The sequence below is a fragment of the Euphorbia lathyris genome, chromosome 2 (genome assembly GCF_963576675.1).
Source record: "Euphorbia lathyris chromosome 2, ddEupLath1.1, whole genome shotgun sequence".
Taxonomy (NCBI): Eukaryota; Viridiplantae; Streptophyta; class Magnoliopsida; order Malpighiales; family Euphorbiaceae; genus Euphorbia; species Euphorbia lathyris.
The window spans coordinates 37,087,160-37,104,104 of record NC_088911.1 but is presented as its reverse complement, the minus strand read 5'-3'; the positions used below and the strand labels follow the sequence as shown (position 1 = coordinate 37,104,104).

Here is a 16,945-nt window from a genome sequence, read left to right as displayed (position 1 = left end):
TGGGGTATGATAGACCTTTGTTTATATAATAGCCTGTCTTCAATATTGAGTCATGTATAGATATTTTCTTCATGCTCTAGATGGTTCTAGAGGATGTGTTAGATATATAAGCTCTTTCTCTCTCTTCATTTCTTTCTCTCCCTGTTTCTCTTCTTAAATCATTATCCATTTTCATACACCATTCTGCTACTACTGGATTGCTATTGAACCGTTTGTATCAAGTTATTGACCAAACAACGCATCAAGATCCGCACAACAAAATGAACAGAAATTTGTATCATTTAAAATCTCAATTTGAAGAGAAATTTGTATCATTTCAATCTCAATTCTTTTTGCCAGCACGCATAAGTGGGGAAGCAATCCAATCTTTTTGAAGAGAGAAAAACAGATAAAAGTGACCATTCAGATTAGAAAGCGTCTAAAGCCTTGTACTCTGAATTAAAAGAATAAGACTGGCTTCCGTATGATTCCAGATTAAAGCATGTTTCTAGGCATTACATCTATTTTGGTTCTCAATTAAAGTTCAAATCAATTAAGATCCTAAACTATCAAAATTATTAATTAGATCCATAAACTAAGTAAAAATCATTAATTGAGTCTCCATTCTATTCTAAAATTAGAAACTTCATTCTATTCTAAAATTAGAAACTTATAGACTGTAATAATCTCTGTCTTGGTTCAAAATAGTTTTGGAGGAAATGGTATAGAATTGTTCAACCGAATGATATTTGATAAGGTCTCAATTGATGATTTTTGCTTAAAATGAGGACTCGATTGATGATTTTTTATTAGTTCAGAAACTTGATTGATGATTTTAATAGTTTAAGGTTTTAATTGACTTTAAAACCTTAGTTTAGGAAGCTAAATGAATATTATGCTATGTTTTTATAGGAATAAAATATTGCAAATGGTATTAGCCTTATTAGGAGTAAGTAGATATAATCTTGCCACGATCCCAAACTTTTTATATCTTCATGGCCAAAAGGACAGATGAAATAGCAAAATTTACATTATTAGGAATTTAAGGATCCTTTGAAATTCAAATAAAATTTCCATTATCAACCTGCCACATCAACCCGAGTCCGAGGAATGAAATTGAAGTTCACATTATTTAAAATCAAACTAAGACTATTGTTCAAATTTGAAGAAATGAAAGTATTAAAGGAAAATATTTTGCTTTGAAAAGCCAATCCCAAGAGAGAGAAACAGATAGCGAAAGGGATGAAATGAAGAGAGATAGAGTGAAAGAGAGGGATAAAATAGGGAAAGTAACAGAAGTTGAGATTTTGAAAAGAGTGGAAGGTTAAAAATGGATGTAATTTAATATAAAGTTTAGTGGTTATATTGTAAAAATGAACAAAATTCAGTATATAGGTCTAATTTGTCTTACTAAAAATTAGAACTCATATGCTTGCATGGGCCAGACTAAAAATATTTAATTCTCAAGCTCAGCCCGACCCAACCCGCCCAATTAATATTTACTTCGATTTCTAAACGAACAAATCAAACAAATACATTCCAAACGAGTTCGAAACCAAACATAACTCATTAACCCTAACCAAATATAACTCATTAAATTCATGCTCAATCACAACAAAATTAAAACCTAAATCCTATCCGAAATACATAATGCAAAAAACTCAAAGAGATGGAGAAAACTTATATTTGATTTAGTGTTATCAAACTTTTGTATCTTCTTTTCAGATTTTGCCGTGATTTAGCAAATAAAACACTGAAAGATGGCTAGACAATAAAATTATACATGAAAAATACTCATTTTTCATTAATTAGTCTTAAAATTTGCATTGCACCCTAACTTTAAAATTATACTGTTTTTATAAGTAAGTGCTAAAATTATTTCCTGAATAAGAATAAAGCTAAATGGATATTTTAATATTTATACGATAAGAAATGGAAAGAATACAAGAAAGAGGAAAGGCAAAGAAAAGGACAGACTATATAATAAGATAAGAAAGAAAAAGTTGGGTGCTTGAGCCTTTTTGCATGATGACCAGATACGTTTTTCTAAAATTAAAAAAAGAATTGGGGAAAAAAAAGAAAGGAGTTTAGGAGAAATCTGATTGGATGAAAGAGTATCTAAAGTATTTGACTATGACCACTTTTTTTTTAAGAAAACAAAATTCTGACGCAGACCCACTTTCCTTACAAAAAGCTGGATCTTCTCTTTTTCCCCCACGCGCACCTTCTCCGCGCGTGCCTCTACTTTTTCTTACAAAACAAATCTACTTATGTAGTTCCCACTCAAACTGAAATCACTTTTAACTTATTCTAAACGTGTCATCTCATCTACTTGATTTTTGTTTATTAAAATATAATTAGGCAATACTACTGCTAATAATTCAGCTACTTAATTTAATTACACTAAATTTAAATGTTTGAAAAGAAGAAAAGGAAAACTTGTGTTTAGATATATGTCTACAAACAGACAATCAAATGTAACAGACAGCTTTATTATCGCTATCAAACACCAAACACGACAATGCTCCAAACAACCCTTATTTTTAGGAACATGGCCCCAACCTCCCATTACTTGTCTTAGTTTTAATAATTTCATCTTATATATTTTCACTCATCAAACTTCCTCATTACAAGGAGCGGAACTCTAAACGTCAAGAAAATCTAACATTTTTCATCCAAGTTTGGGGAGTTCGGTTTTTAACCGAAAACTAAACTCTTTCTATACTTTGTTTTGATTTTTCTTTATTGAATAAATTGTTTGATTGATTTATAAATTTGGTAGTTTCTTGTATTTCTCCTTATATAGATAGTTGTAATCTATCATGCTTTACTACGATCGATGATGCAAATTCAAACTTGTCTGATGTACTTCTAAATGGTAATTTTTTAATTACTTATTTCGAGATATATTGTATTTTCTATGAATGAAACAATTATCTCTTTTCTGAAGAAAGAAAACATTCCTTCAATTACCGCATACGGTAAAACCCTATTTTTTTTTTATTTTCCTTCAATTTCAGTCATTTTCGATTGTTTTCATGGCAATAGCTCAGCTTTCTAGCCAGTACCTAAAAACCAACATACATTCATTCTTAGCATCTACAACTAAAATAACTACAAAATGTTACCTTCCCCAGTGTTCCGGAGGCAAAAGCTGACCCGTCGAACTACACAGTTTATCAGACTCAGACCAGTACCGGGATTATGGACATGCCGCTGTCAATACACAAGCAAGCAACTATTAATCTATTATATTTATCTAAGAAACCATACCATACCATGCAATGCAACATTATTTTTATGAATAATAATACAAAGTTGGTAACCCACCCCAAACCACAGTATTCAAGGGGACCCAGAATTATGGGCTAAAAATATACAAAGAATCCCCACAAATAACCTCAATTCCCACAGTCATGGAACTCAATCTCTCCCCTTCCCTCTATCTGGTTCTCGATTCGATAACCAAAGTGTCTCTCGAATTAATACTAGGTTAGAGGGAGAGCAGGAGGATTCCCTGGAGGGCATCTTTGCCGGCGGGGACGTCTAGTTGTCTTCCCCCACCCTGTTAGATTCCTATCCTCTAATCCCACTTCAACATTATTAAGTTGCTCTACTAAAGGAGGAGGAGGTGGGCTTGCTGTTGCAGCAGGAGACGCGTTTATCAATGAACGCCTCCTTCCCCTCCCACACCCGTTTCTCGTAGAGTTTCTTCGTGTTAATCCTGCATGCCATAAGTGCCCTGTTGCTCTCATCATCCCTCCAAATGTCTGGAGATCTTCTGTTACTTCATGTCGTGAAAGAGAAGTTAGGCCTGGAAGAATGTCCCTTTGAAAGTCCCTCCGTTGCCTTCCTCTTCTTCCGTGACCTCTTCGGGTTCGAGTTGTTAATAAAGTTGTACCTACTTCTTCAAGTATAAGATTTTCTGGAACCAAAGGCTTTGGCATGTAATCTTCTTCCTTGGTTTCCTTCAACCTCAGAGTCATCGACTCGAAGTAATCTTCTGAGTAGGACCGATCATTGGTTTGACAATTCTCAGCGCCCAAAGCAGCGTATTTGTTCTCTAGATCCTCTCCAAAAGAGGAAATTAAGTCCACAAACCAATGAAGCGGGTCTGTCATAGAAGCTTCGGGTGGATGGTAAGTGGCATCCGTGTGATGATTGTCCTTATCACTTGAGATGGCAACTATTGCCTCTGCTGCTATTCTGATACATTCATCTGGCGTGCTGTCAATGTTTTGCTGCGGTGGCTGTACAGATGCTGCTGCATCAGCCTTTTGCAGACATTCTTGTACTTGAACAATATCCTCTTCATCTTCAGGAACTGGAGGAGCTTCCAAATCTATTCCTGAAATAATCTTCACATTAGAGCCTGTTACTGAAGGCGTTAAACAAGCTTCATCCTCAGTTACACAAGAGTTCAAATCAATCTGATGTCTGACACAGGCAACTTGTGTGTCCGTTTCCTTTTCTAGAAGCGGTACCTCTGCTGCAGTCTGCGAACCAGTGTCTGCAATTGCCTGATCAAAAGGTAAGTTAATGTCAAGAACCCTATTTTTCCTGTTATTTTCTACTACTTCCAGAGGCCGAGGATGAAACACAGAAGGCGAGGTAAGAGAAGAAGATTCTATCTTTGAAATATGCGACTTTTCAAAAATGGGAAAGCCAAGAAATTTCTTGCAACTTGAGGAGTCACTTGTCCCAATCCTGCTGCCATCAACACCATCGGCACAAGAAGCCGATTTTGTATTCTTTTGAACTAGTTTATCAGGCACTTTTCTGGCTTCACTTATATCAGGTAATATATTCATGCCACTGTATCCCCCAGCATTCAGATCCACCCCTGCGTAAGTAGACTCATTTTTACAATTGGGTTTGGCTCGTAGCCAAGGCAAAGCAACAACATCGTCATCATGATTCCTTTCTAAATCAATGACCTCCAGGCATCGTTGTGAAGTCATCTTGGTTGAAGAGCTGCTTTTATGCACTATATTCAAGTTCATCTCCTTCCCATGGTTCAAATCCATGCAATTTGGACTCTTGTAGAGCTTTGCTGAATTCTGATTCATGAAATGCTCAGAGGCAGCATTACTAGCACTACTGCAGTTCAAATAATCGTAGTTGCTTGCAGGAAACCTAATCAGTAATTCCTTGGAACCTGATGAGGAGCCATGGTAAAATCCATTTTTATCCGGCACATCACTTTGAGTTCTCAGGTTCGGCGTAGAATTAGTGTTATAATTCCACCTATCTCCGAAAATACCATGACTCTGAGTTGATGACTGAGAACTTCTACTCAAGGTCGCAGATGAGTTCAGAGAAGGCTGCACTTGAACTGACATTGACTTCTGGTTGAAACTACCATTAAACTTTTCCCAAGATGAAATAGAGTGCGACCAGGACTTGCTCAAATCAGAAGAAGGATCAACTGCATACTGGCTCGGAAGATTGGAAGTAAGAACTGACATTGGATGACTATTAGCAGAACTCTCCTTTTTTCTTTCAGCAAGTTGTGAGCCATGAAATGTTCTTTCTCTCAATTGATCTTCCTTGCTTTGATTAGTGAGAAAAAGAGTTGGAGATTCATTGTTTTTGTTTGAGAAAACCTGCATTGACTGAGAAGATGAAGGCATCTTTTCAGGCTGAAGTTCTTGAGTAACAGATGTCAAGTTATTTTTACTATGCCCTGCAACAACATATGAGAACATCACGACTGATTGAAAGAATATTGTAAGTCATTATCAAAATGCTTAATCCTACAAGGGAAACAGAATGCTGTAACCTGACAGTTTTCCAAATCGAGTATAAATATCATATATTAGTACTACTATGTCCATAAGCTGTCATACAAGAATAGTAATCATACAAGGACTAACAAATGGTATGTTTTATAAATATTAAAATACTACTTCCGACCATTTGTGAATTCTGAAATCTAAGTTCTATAATCTTTTCAACACTATCAGCTCTACACAGGGGCTGCAAGAAATCAAGCCGTTCATGAACTCAGTGACTTGTCTTGGTAAGGGCTCATCCAAAAGCTCATTTCTTTATGTAAATAAACAATTCACAGTAATTTTGACAATCAAGGCAATTCGAGCTTCAGATTTTTCCAGACAGTTATTTACTATTTAGACTTGATTGTTAAATTCATTTATATGCCTTCTCTTAAATATAATCACTACTTATATTGTAATAAATAATAAGAACAACTTGGATGAATATATTAAAAAGATTTATGTATTTTTACATAAATTTATGAACTATTTGTAATCAGAATTTAATTTATTGAAGAAAATTTAACACGGCTCATCATTCGGCTATGCTCATTGAATAAGAAAGTAAAATCTCAAGTCGAAACTAACCAAATTAAATGCCAGATTGGTTTATTTGCAACCCTAGTCCACACAGTTCATATGAGAACAGAAAACACTTAGCACTTGCTAAAGAAAGATATCTGTAAATGAGATTTGCTGACTTGATGAACATGGGATAGCGAAGAACTTAAATTAAATCCAGACTATAGATGACAACTTAAAAAAAAAAAAAAAATAGAAGAGAAAATACCTGAGTCAAGCGTATGGGGAAACCACGGTTTTCTGTTATCTTTATTCGACCAATATGGATCATCGAGAGCCCCATTACATGTGTCATTATGAGAGTTCACTAAAACTTGTTGAGGGAAACCAAGAAAGTCTGACTTAGGTTTAGCAGCTAATTCAAGTTCTTCAATCTCATAATGTGAGGAGGTGCAGCCCAGATGATCATTTGAAGATGTATTTGTATCTTCAACATCAATGGGTTCATTCAAGTCAGCCAAATTATTTTTGCTTTTCAAACATGATTCAGTTCGTAATGCATCCCCTTTGCAATTATTCTTTCCGCCACTGCCTATAAGCAGATCTATTCCACTTTCATGTGCAACCATATGGTTTCTATTTCTATCAGGCAGATAACTAGAAATACCGCACACATTTTCATCCAATTGTTGTTCTCCTACTTCAGTATCAATGTACTCGTCAGCAGGAAGATGAAGATCAAACATCTTTCTCCGCACCTTCGTAGGTCTAGACTCCAATACCTCCACATCCTTTGAAGTACCCACACTTTGGGGTAGCAAAGGACTAGCTTGTATGCTGCTTCCTTTCATAGAACTCAATGGAGAATGCATGTCTTCAATGCCTGAGGTGGAAGGTCCCGCACAAACAGAGTTACCCAAAGGGAATCCCGGGATATGCCATTTCCGAGCATCTTCAGATGTAATTTGGGATGCTAAGGGGCTTGAAGACAAAGATGTCTCAACAGGCATTCTATTTTTATTTAATTCTTTCCTCTTAGCTTCATCCATTAGGTCCCTCTGTATTCTGTAGAGGCGGTGAAGCTCGCACAGCTAGATAAATAAAAAAGAACAAGATAAAATTAATATTTAGTTGTCCAGCAATCACACATTAGCTCAAGTTGATCATGAGTTATCGACCAAATTCAGATCACATGAAAAGGATATTAAGGGAACAGTACATCAAGTTTCACAGATTAGAAAAGGAATTTGGTGTCGAAAATACCTGATTCTTGAAAATAGCCTCATGCTCCAGCATGGTCCGCTTTACTACATCCTTGTCATAACCTGAATAGACATCCGGAATGGTCCTTGGCAAAAATCCATTGTAGTATTGTCCATTTGTAAAGGTTCTATCTCCATAGTAAAGGGGCCAGCTACAACTGTTAGAATCCTCATTAAGATCCCTCATTGAAAAATATCCCGGGAAGCAGCTTTCAAACTGTACCTTTGTTCCCATTCCTGATAAACCACGTAAAAATATGAAAAACAACAGAAAAGCTTTCAAATAGAACAATTATTGATGAGCATGAAAAGAAATTGATGAGCATGAGTTATCGACCAAGTGGTGCCTTTGACAATCATGACAAATGTAAGATTATAAAGCATCATAACCAGAAATTCCAGGATCCCAGTCCCCTAAATAATCACAGTGTGATAAACAGAATCCATTAATCAAAAGCTGTTTCATCAGTTGTAACAATTAACAAACACTTTATATCCAGATTATTAAACTATTACAGAAGATTTAAGAAAAAAATAAAGCTGAGAAGGTACTCTCAAGCAGAAAAAAGAACTTTGCACAATAAAAGGGGCAGGAGTTTGAAAAACTCAATGATCCACCAAACTCATTTTAAATGAAAAATTAATATTTACCTCAAAAACCATACTGAAATGTTAAATTTTTGGAAGTACCAAAAAAAGCTAGCAATGACATGTTCAGATAAACAGAACGAGGCGGTATCAGCTTAGAATTATATGGTAAACATTGAAGAAATTTATATCATGTTTCTCAAGATTTGCTAAAAAAATTTATATCATGTTTCTCTTGTACAAGCCCTTTTTTTTTTTGCCTTCTCTATATTCTTTTTCACCAGGCAAAAGTCATAAGGAATCTACTTTCATAAGCACAAAATATTGCAATTTACATATTTCATGATCATATACTTTCTTTCAAGGTTACAAAAACCTTTACTGCCAAGTACATAATCTTTCTGAGAGTTAAAGACATGTAGGAGAAAGAATACCACGACTTATTAATAAAAACGATCTACGAAGAGGAAGTCTGCCAGCATACTTTTATATTCTTTCACTTTGTTATAAAGATCATATGTTTCATATGATACCAATATTTCGATTAGAATTCCTAGATTTACATATATAGACAGTACTTCATAATATATATGAGACCTCGCAAGCAGGAGATAGATTCATGATGATAAATACCTGATGATATTGTAAGAATATAAGTAGGCGTGGAGTTCAAACAGATTTCGAAACAAGAACTCCAGCTGGTAAGGGTTCAGCATGATCTGTGAAATTAAGCACCACCAATCAATAAAAAGTTCCTAGATCCAAAGCTTAATTGGCATACGATATTAAAGAGACGAAGCTTAAATTAGTAGAAACTTCATGACATTACTCATGAAATGCTATGCAGAGATCAAAGGTAAAATTCCAAAGAGGGTTGCACATCCCACTTTAAGACTCTAAGATCCAAAAGAGTGCATACAAAACTACCCTCAGTCCCCACCCTTCTGTATATACAAAGGAAATTGAAACTTAAAAAGCACGCAGTTATAGAAAGTGAAAAAGGACCGCGGAAACTCACAGAAACAAGGATAAAGATATTTAACAAGAACAAATTTTAGCAGACCACCAATTACTAACCATTAATGCGTGTGTGCTTGAAGATTGCAAAGAGAGCACATGGTTTCTCAGCAACATTTATGATATCTTTGAGTTTCCTAAGTGAAGAGGTTCAAATGGACGAACTGGGTGTGCAATGAAGATGAACATCTAGATACATTTCCCACACATGCCCTAATTGTCGAGACGGAAACTTAAGAACCTCCATAAGCTCTTAACTGTTTCATGGTTCAAGCTTTAGAACAAAGACAAAAGTCGTTGATTATTAATAAACACTTTTTCTGTTACTAATGTATCACCCATTAAGTCTTAAACTCAGCTGATCATAGAGTAGTAACTCGAGTTCTCTTTAACTCAGCTATTTAAGAAACTATTTATCGATTGCATGTGAACAAAGAATTTAAATCCAAGTGCGAATATCGGCTTCCTTCTAACCTGTAATTCAACTGTGAAGAAAAAAAAAAATCTCTCAGCTTTTTATCTTATCTCTCCAATTTCCGCTGGTATGGAATGAACCCAACAAATACCCGTCTGCCTACCAGATAGAACGAGGCAGATTGACTAGTAAAATTATAAAAGGAACCAGAACAACCTCCCCACATAGGTAATCCTATTGAATTCTATTAGAATAATATATTGGAAATACTTACAACTACTTCTTAACATTAATGACTCCCCTATATATATACATCAAGTGTTTGACTATCTCAAGGAGACAAATCCTTATCTAACTCTTATAACCTAATCTTAGATTAACTAGAAAACCAAGGTCCAAACGGACTGCTAGTCCAAGACTTAGTCCTAGTCCAATGTGGATGCTGAGCCCAAACTGATCTGATGACAATTTCTAGTCCAATCCGGACTGTATTCTCCACTAAATTCAACCCCACAACCAGCCTCTGCACATCCATCCAACTCAAAAATGCAAGTACAAGAACTAGATTGCTTAAGTAAGGCAGTTTTTCATAACAAATATAGAATTGAGACGTAGTAAGAAAACATAAATCATGATATTACTGAATGATTTAATTCCGAGGAAGTTCTAAACATAGATAGAATTTCAAGGGGAAGGCATAAAGATTGCATTTAGTAACCAAGCCTCACATATCAAAAATGAACTCTACAATCAATAAGGAAAATTCAAGTGAATTCCCTTCTAGTGATCGACTTATTATAATGGGTAAACAAGAAGATAAACTTAATTGAGACAAAAATTCAATACAACAGATCCCTTTCAGCCACAATCTGAACTGACATATATGTAAAAAATAAGTAATTGAACCCACAGCTCACCCCATGAATTCAGATTGAGCATCAAATCAAAACAAATCCATGAACAAAACTGTATAAGCAAAGGGGAAAAAATGTAAGAGAACTAGACAAGCTATCAACCATACAATTTGGGGACCTCAAACAGGAGTTGAGTAATAAACAAATCACCCAATAAGTTAAAACCCAATTAACCAAATTGTTTAAGAAAAATCAAATCAAATTACCTACCTACATAGTAAATAAATAAATAATATTACCTTAGACCCACATCCTCTTATCTCTTCTTCTTCTCCTGAAGAATCCCCAAATGGATTCAATCATTCAACAGTTGGCCTCCACATCAGAGACCAAAATTTGAAGAAAGGGAATCGCGAAGACTGGCACTGTCAACAACTTACATATACAGAAGCAGAAAGAAAGCGAGAGATAAAGCCTATTATAAAAAGAAAGGGGGAAAAACAGCAGTAAAAAAAAAAAAAAAGGTGAGTTCTTTCTATTGTAACTCCATTAAAGGAGCTTAGATCGTCTCCAGAATTGAACAAAAGAAGGAGATTTCGATCTGCTGGGCCACTCTCCTTTCTCTCTCTAAAAAAAATGATATGGATTTTTTTAAGTATAGAGAGAGAAAGATAGCATTTTTATTTATCCTAGAGAGAGAGAGAGAAAGAGAGAGATCCCAGATAAGAAAATCTTTACACAAACAAACGACCTTCTAAGAACAGTGACATGAAATTTGTCAACATCCGGTCTCTTTTTATTCTCTGCTTTTTCTCTTCTTCCCCCTTCTCTCTCTTTTTTTTTATTTTCATTTCCTTTTTATTTCCATTTATATATTTTTATTTTTATTCTAAATAATAATTTGTTAATATATGAAAATAAAAAGGATTAGTAAAATAAATAAGTATAATTTTCTAATTAAAGAAGTGATTAAAGTTTGGGTTAAGAAGAGTAATACAGGAGACAAAAAGTGGGTCCCATGAAGGATGAGGTTTGGGTCAGATAATAAATGGCCATCTAGGTTTTTTACAATTACAAGATTTGCTTCTGTTTTTCTTTTTATTTTAATTGGCTGATCCTTCTGCTTCATTGATTGGAAATCCCTAAATTACCCTTACTTTATAACATTATTGTTTATTGAACAAATAAAAAAGAACATATTCAAAGCTTGCCACGTGCTTATTCACCACCAAGGATCTCAATTGGAATGTTTAGTGGATTTTATTAGTAATAAATAAAGTCCTAATTTGTTAAAAAGTGGAGTAGATTTTAAGAAAAATTAAATTGGAGGTCCTGAAATGTAAGAAGATAAAGTTATCTATTTACCAAGGGAGGGTAAATGCGAGTAAGCTGAAAATAGGTAAAAGTAGAAAAGGGAAAGAGATGAATGTTATGTTTGTGTTTAAAACAGAAGATAACTTTTCAGAGCTTCAAGTCAAGAATCATAATTCATTCCCCCTATTAAATGCCTAAATAAAGATGCCTACTAATCACGGTTGTAAATGGACCGAGTCGGTAATATTCGGCTTGATAAATGTTTAACTGTATTCGATTCGATCTATAAATAAGTCGAACTCTGATTTTTCAGGTTCGATTCGTAAATAAACTGAGTTTGAGTATGGCGAAACTTGACTCTAAAACTCGATAACGGAATCGATGATAGATTTATGAATAAATTTAATTATAATGTTCACGAACAGCCTCGTGATAGTGAACAGCTAGAAACCTTCCTAAAGCGGGTAGGTGTGGGATAGAGGATATGTTTTGGATAAGCAATTATGGGAACTCGAATCCATTTAATGGATTCTTGGATATTATGATTGACAGGTTATTTACCATGCGATGAGCCTCGATTATTTTTTAATAATAATATTTCTATAAAAGAAAAAAATTGTAAAACTGTATAATTTTATGTGAAACTTTAATTTTGTAGGTTTCAAAATTACGTAACTTATTAACATAATTAATGAGTTGTTCTCGAGTAAAGTTTATGAACGGAATTAAAGAAATGCTCAAGAACAATTCATGACTAATTAAACGAGCTGCTCGTGATAAAACAATTTTCTTAATGAATCGATTTTGGCATTTTTCATTGAGTCGAGCATGAGAAGGTTAAACCCAGCTCGACTAGATTACATCCCTACTAATAGGTCCATTTGATTTAGCTGTTACTGATAGATAGTAGATATTAGTAAAATAGTTATTTTAATTCTTACCAAACACTTGTCATTTACGGTTTAGAATTGAAAGACAAATAGCAGTTTCAAAAATGAAATTAGACAGTCAATTAATTTTAAAAAACTACCAACTATTCAAATTTTATTTTGGGTATATTTGATTAAATCATCCATAGTTATTGTTTGTTATTGTTATCAGTTATTTACTATTTATTGTCGTTATAAGTTCGTAAAAATTAGTTGATTTTCCTTTTAAAACCGCTATCATTTTCTATTATAAATAAAAAAAATTATTATTTTCAAAGTGATAAAATAAAGATGTTATAAAAAGTAGAACCGAACATAACAGTTCTTCATGGCCCGTTTAATTTATATGTTCTTATTTACGGTAATAAATGTTAGTTGATTTTTTTTTTTTTTTTTTTGCTAAAAACATCTTTTTCTAAATTTTACCAAATATTTTTATTACAGGTTTAGAATTAAAAAACAAAAAGAATTATAAATAATCAAAACAAACTGACACTCAATCTTTTAATATTTTATTAAGTTCTTTTTAGGCAATTCAATCCATCTTATTTAAGAGATAAATTATTTAGAGTAACTGATTAATTGAAGCCATTTATAGAAGTAATAAAATCTTATGACAAAATAATAAAATAATTCATCCAGATATACTTTATTTTAGTAAAAGATAAAAGTATGTATAGGCACCAAAATAATAAATTATTTGATTTTTTTGAAAATGAGTATGAAATTAGATATATCAGAAGCGAAAGAGACTGATTTAGGTTTGAGGGGTAGAAGTAAATAAATAAATAATGGAGGGAGAGAGAGATGAATTGATTGGCAGCAATTTTCAGAATTTGGCAGATTGTAAAAATTCTTTGTTTTCAGTCATACCTACTCAATTGCCCACCCTCATGAATTACCTGTTATTTATTATTACGGTTTACTGTTTACTAATTAAAAATGATAAAACTGCTTTTCAATTATAAAAGATAAACCAAATATATTTAATCAAACATCTAAAATTCTATTTTTAAAATAAAAAAACAAACACAAAGTAAAAAGTGAACAACCAAACACCCTTTTATCTTCTTCTCTTTTTTTATGGTTAAGATGCAAAAATACCCCTAACGTTTTGTGATTTGTTACTAATAAATTGACACACATGTGAAGTATAGATGACAAGGTTTATGACCGAGAAGACAGTTTGATAAATTATTTCTCAAATGGATTCAACTTATCAATTTTAGGGAAAAAAAATTACTTTACAATTACGAAAAATAAACACATTGTGTCTAACTAAATATTTAAAACTTTCTTTTTAAAATAAAATGACAACTAGAAAGCGAAAAATAAGCAACCAAACAAAAAAACACCCATTCCTTTTCTTTTTTATGGTCTAAACTATACATAGTCCTTTGAATTTGTTAATTTTGATCATTTTGCCCCCTAAACTTACGTAACGATCTATTTGCCCTCTCATTTATTTAAAAGTGGTATTTAGCAACTCTCTATTTTTATTATAACAGAAACAAAATGAAGTTTTAATATTAGTACAAGTGTTCATAGAAGTATTGGAATCAGTCTGCATATATAAAACATTATTTGTAGCTTTTTTTAGTAATGCAAAACCCTATATGCAATTTTTACGAGAGAATTTGTATAATATTTATACTAACCTCATTTGGAGTTTGTTTTAGTAGTGCACAATCCTTTTTATTATGGCCTTGGTGTTTGCAATAAGAACAAGTCGTAATTGTTTCTTTTATAATGAAAACAATGGGTTGTTAATATCACTTTTAAATAATTGAAGTGGCAAATAGATCGTCTCGGAAGTTTAAGGGACAAATGATATTTAGGTTTTTTTTATTATTATTATACTTTAAAAAAAACTCTTGGTCATAAATATTCATTACTTTTTTTTTATTAAAACGTATTTTTATTTTCATCGACTATTAAATTTTTTGTCTATATTTTTTTTAGTACAGAATACATTTATTCTCTCATGGAGGTAGTCTTATTGGGATTTAGTACTTTTTACCACTTTTATGATTTTATTTATTTCTTTTTACAACTCAATATTTATTGTCAAACTGAACTACAACTTATATGTAATATTTTCAACACCTTAAAAGTAATTTTTCCAACAAACCAAAAAAACAGCATTTAATTATATAAAAAAAGCATTAAATAAAATCATTTCAACTTATAAATATGCTTTAACAGTTATCAGAAAAATTGATATTAATTTTTATATGGACAAAAATAATCATAATTTTTAATTCAATTTTAAAAGCATCTCCAATGTAGGAATAAATGGAGTAAACGGATCCTGACCCATTTACGGATCCATTTATGGCCCGTCCATAACCTGATCTGTTAGGGTTCATGTTTAGACGATCAATTCCAATGCTGTTCAACGGCTCTGCGCTACAAGAGGTAACCCTAACCTGTTGATTAATTTAATGGGTAAATTACACCCATGGTCACTGAATTTTGCCCATTTTAACATTGTGGCCACTAAACTTCAATTCTTAACGGTATGGACATTAAAATTTATATTTTTTAACACCGGTGGCCACTCAACTTTAACCAAATCCTTAAAATGACCGTTAACAACCTCAAAATGAAAATATTCAAGAATTAAAGTTGTTTAGAACGATATTTACCATGAAATCACACTTTTTATTTTCCAAAACCACCTTTTTTGGAGTTTTCTTTCTCTAAAAATTTACTTTCTCTCTCCTAACCAAACAACATCTAAATGACATCAAAACAAAAAAAAAATCAGAATTAAAGTTCCTTAGAATACCATTAACTCTTCAAATTTTTTATTTTCAGACTGTCAGTGGTCGTTTTGAGGCGTTGAGTGGCCACCGGTATTAAAAAGTGTAAAGTTAAGTGACCATACTGTTAAGAATTGAAGTTTAGTGGCCATAATGTTAAATGAGTAGAGATCAGTGGCCATGAGTGTAATTTACCCTTAATTTAATTGTTAAATCCGGGCTCATTACCTGTCCCATAGAGGTTAGAGAAATCTTATATAGATATCAGTTATATCCAACATTGGTATCAAAACTGTCACACCCGACCCTAGACGACCTTAATCGGTATCGGGCGTGAAATAGAAAGATCATAATCAATACTTAGAAGTCTCCAATTTATCCAAATATCATTATATTACAATTGCAATACCAAAGTTCTACCCATAAGTCTAACAATAAGCAACAACTTCCGATCCTTGCCTAATCGATCGGTAACCTTCTCTATATCCTGTACTTTCTCACCTAAAAACATTAAAACATTTAAAAACGTGAGACAAAAATCTCAGTAAGAAACTATCAGCTATCAAAACCAACTTTACTTAACATAGCTACATATATACATTTATAAAAGGATTTAATCAAAACCTTATAAAATATACTCAAAACTTAAGTTCATATATAGTCAAAGTAGTAAACCAAAACCATAAAAATATATAATCTTGTATCAATTCTTGAGTTCAAAACCTTATAAAATATTGTAATCAAATAAGTGTTTTATCAAACCAACTCGTATTTAATCAAACGTAAAACCTTATATCAAAATCAATCATAACCGAAAACATAATCCAAATGAACTTAAAACATTGTATCCATCCTCGAGTTTCTCCCCTTAAGTATCAATCCATAACCACATATATAGTCGAGACGTCTCTTAACATTGCCTATCCCATATGGTCTTACCCGACACTTGTTTGCCATACCCAATAGGTCTTTCACACTGTGTACACAGGCCATGTCCCTCACTGAACATGGTCTTCAAATATAAAACCACCGATCCGGATAACTCTCGATGGATATAAAATCATAAAATCATAACGTGCTCAAATTTCCTCTCACAATCAAATTCCAAACTATTACATAACCATAAATCATTTGGCTTCAATTAGCCCTTTTGTATCATAAAAATCATATTTGGACTTCAAAAATAATAACAACAATAACCTCAACAGATTTCTCAATCCAAAAACAATTCGTAATAAATCTTCAAATTCAATTTGGTCAATATAAATATATATCGAAACCAAAAACATATATGTATATATGTAAACCAACCAAATCAAGCCTTAAATCAACATAATCAAGTAAAATCTGATATTCACATAAAAGCATAATCAATAGCTTCATTTGAACCGTAATTTCACAATAAAAAGCAAAATCATGAAAAACCCTAATTTTACAAAATTCCTGCATAACCCTAAAATATCAATTTCTGAAAAATCTTTGATATATATTTATCTATATACATAAAACTCAAAATATAGTTT

General features: G+C 32.8%; 1 protein-coding gene across 2 annotated transcripts; it reads right to left on the bottom strand.

The window, feature by feature from the left end:
- Positions 1-3,202: 3,202 nt before the first annotated feature.
- On the bottom strand, positions 3,203-11,159 carry LOC136217799 (uncharacterized). Of its 2 annotated transcripts, none has more exons than XM_066004456.1 (5): positions 10,714-11,159; positions 8,762-8,847; positions 7,542-7,777; positions 6,547-7,369; positions 3,203-5,665 (listed from the first exon to the last, which is right to left on the bottom strand). In XM_066004456.1, the coding sequence occupies exons 3-5, from the start codon at positions 7,773-7,775 to the stop codon at positions 3,468-3,470; spliced, it is 3,255 nt and encodes a 1,084-aa protein (XP_065860528.1). In that variant the 5' UTR covers positions 7,776-7,777; positions 8,762-8,847; positions 10,714-11,159; the 3' UTR covers positions 3,203-3,467. The 2 variants fall into 2 exon arrangements, with proteins under 2 accessions (XP_065860528.1, XP_065860529.1); XM_066004457.1 differs by lacking the exon at positions 10,714-11,159 and adding an exon at positions 9,206-9,565.
- Positions 11,160-16,945: the final 5,786 nt, after the last annotated feature.

What these genes read in the sequence shown, in the direction of transcription:
- LOC136217799 (XM_066004456.1), bottom strand. Translation starts at nt 7,775, where the DNA reads ATGGGAACAAAGGTACAGTTTGAAAGCTGCTTCCCGGGATATTTTTCA. An exon ending in AGGCTATTTTCAAGAATCAG is followed by an intron (nt 7,370 to 7,541) that starts GTATTTTCGACA and finishes TTATTTATCTAG; the next exon opens with CTGTGCGAGCTTCACCGCCT. An exon ending in TCCCCATACGCTTGACTCAG is followed by an intron (nt 5,666 to 6,546) that starts GTATTTTCTCTT and finishes ATGTTGTTGCAG; the next exon opens with GGCATAGTAAAAATAACTTG.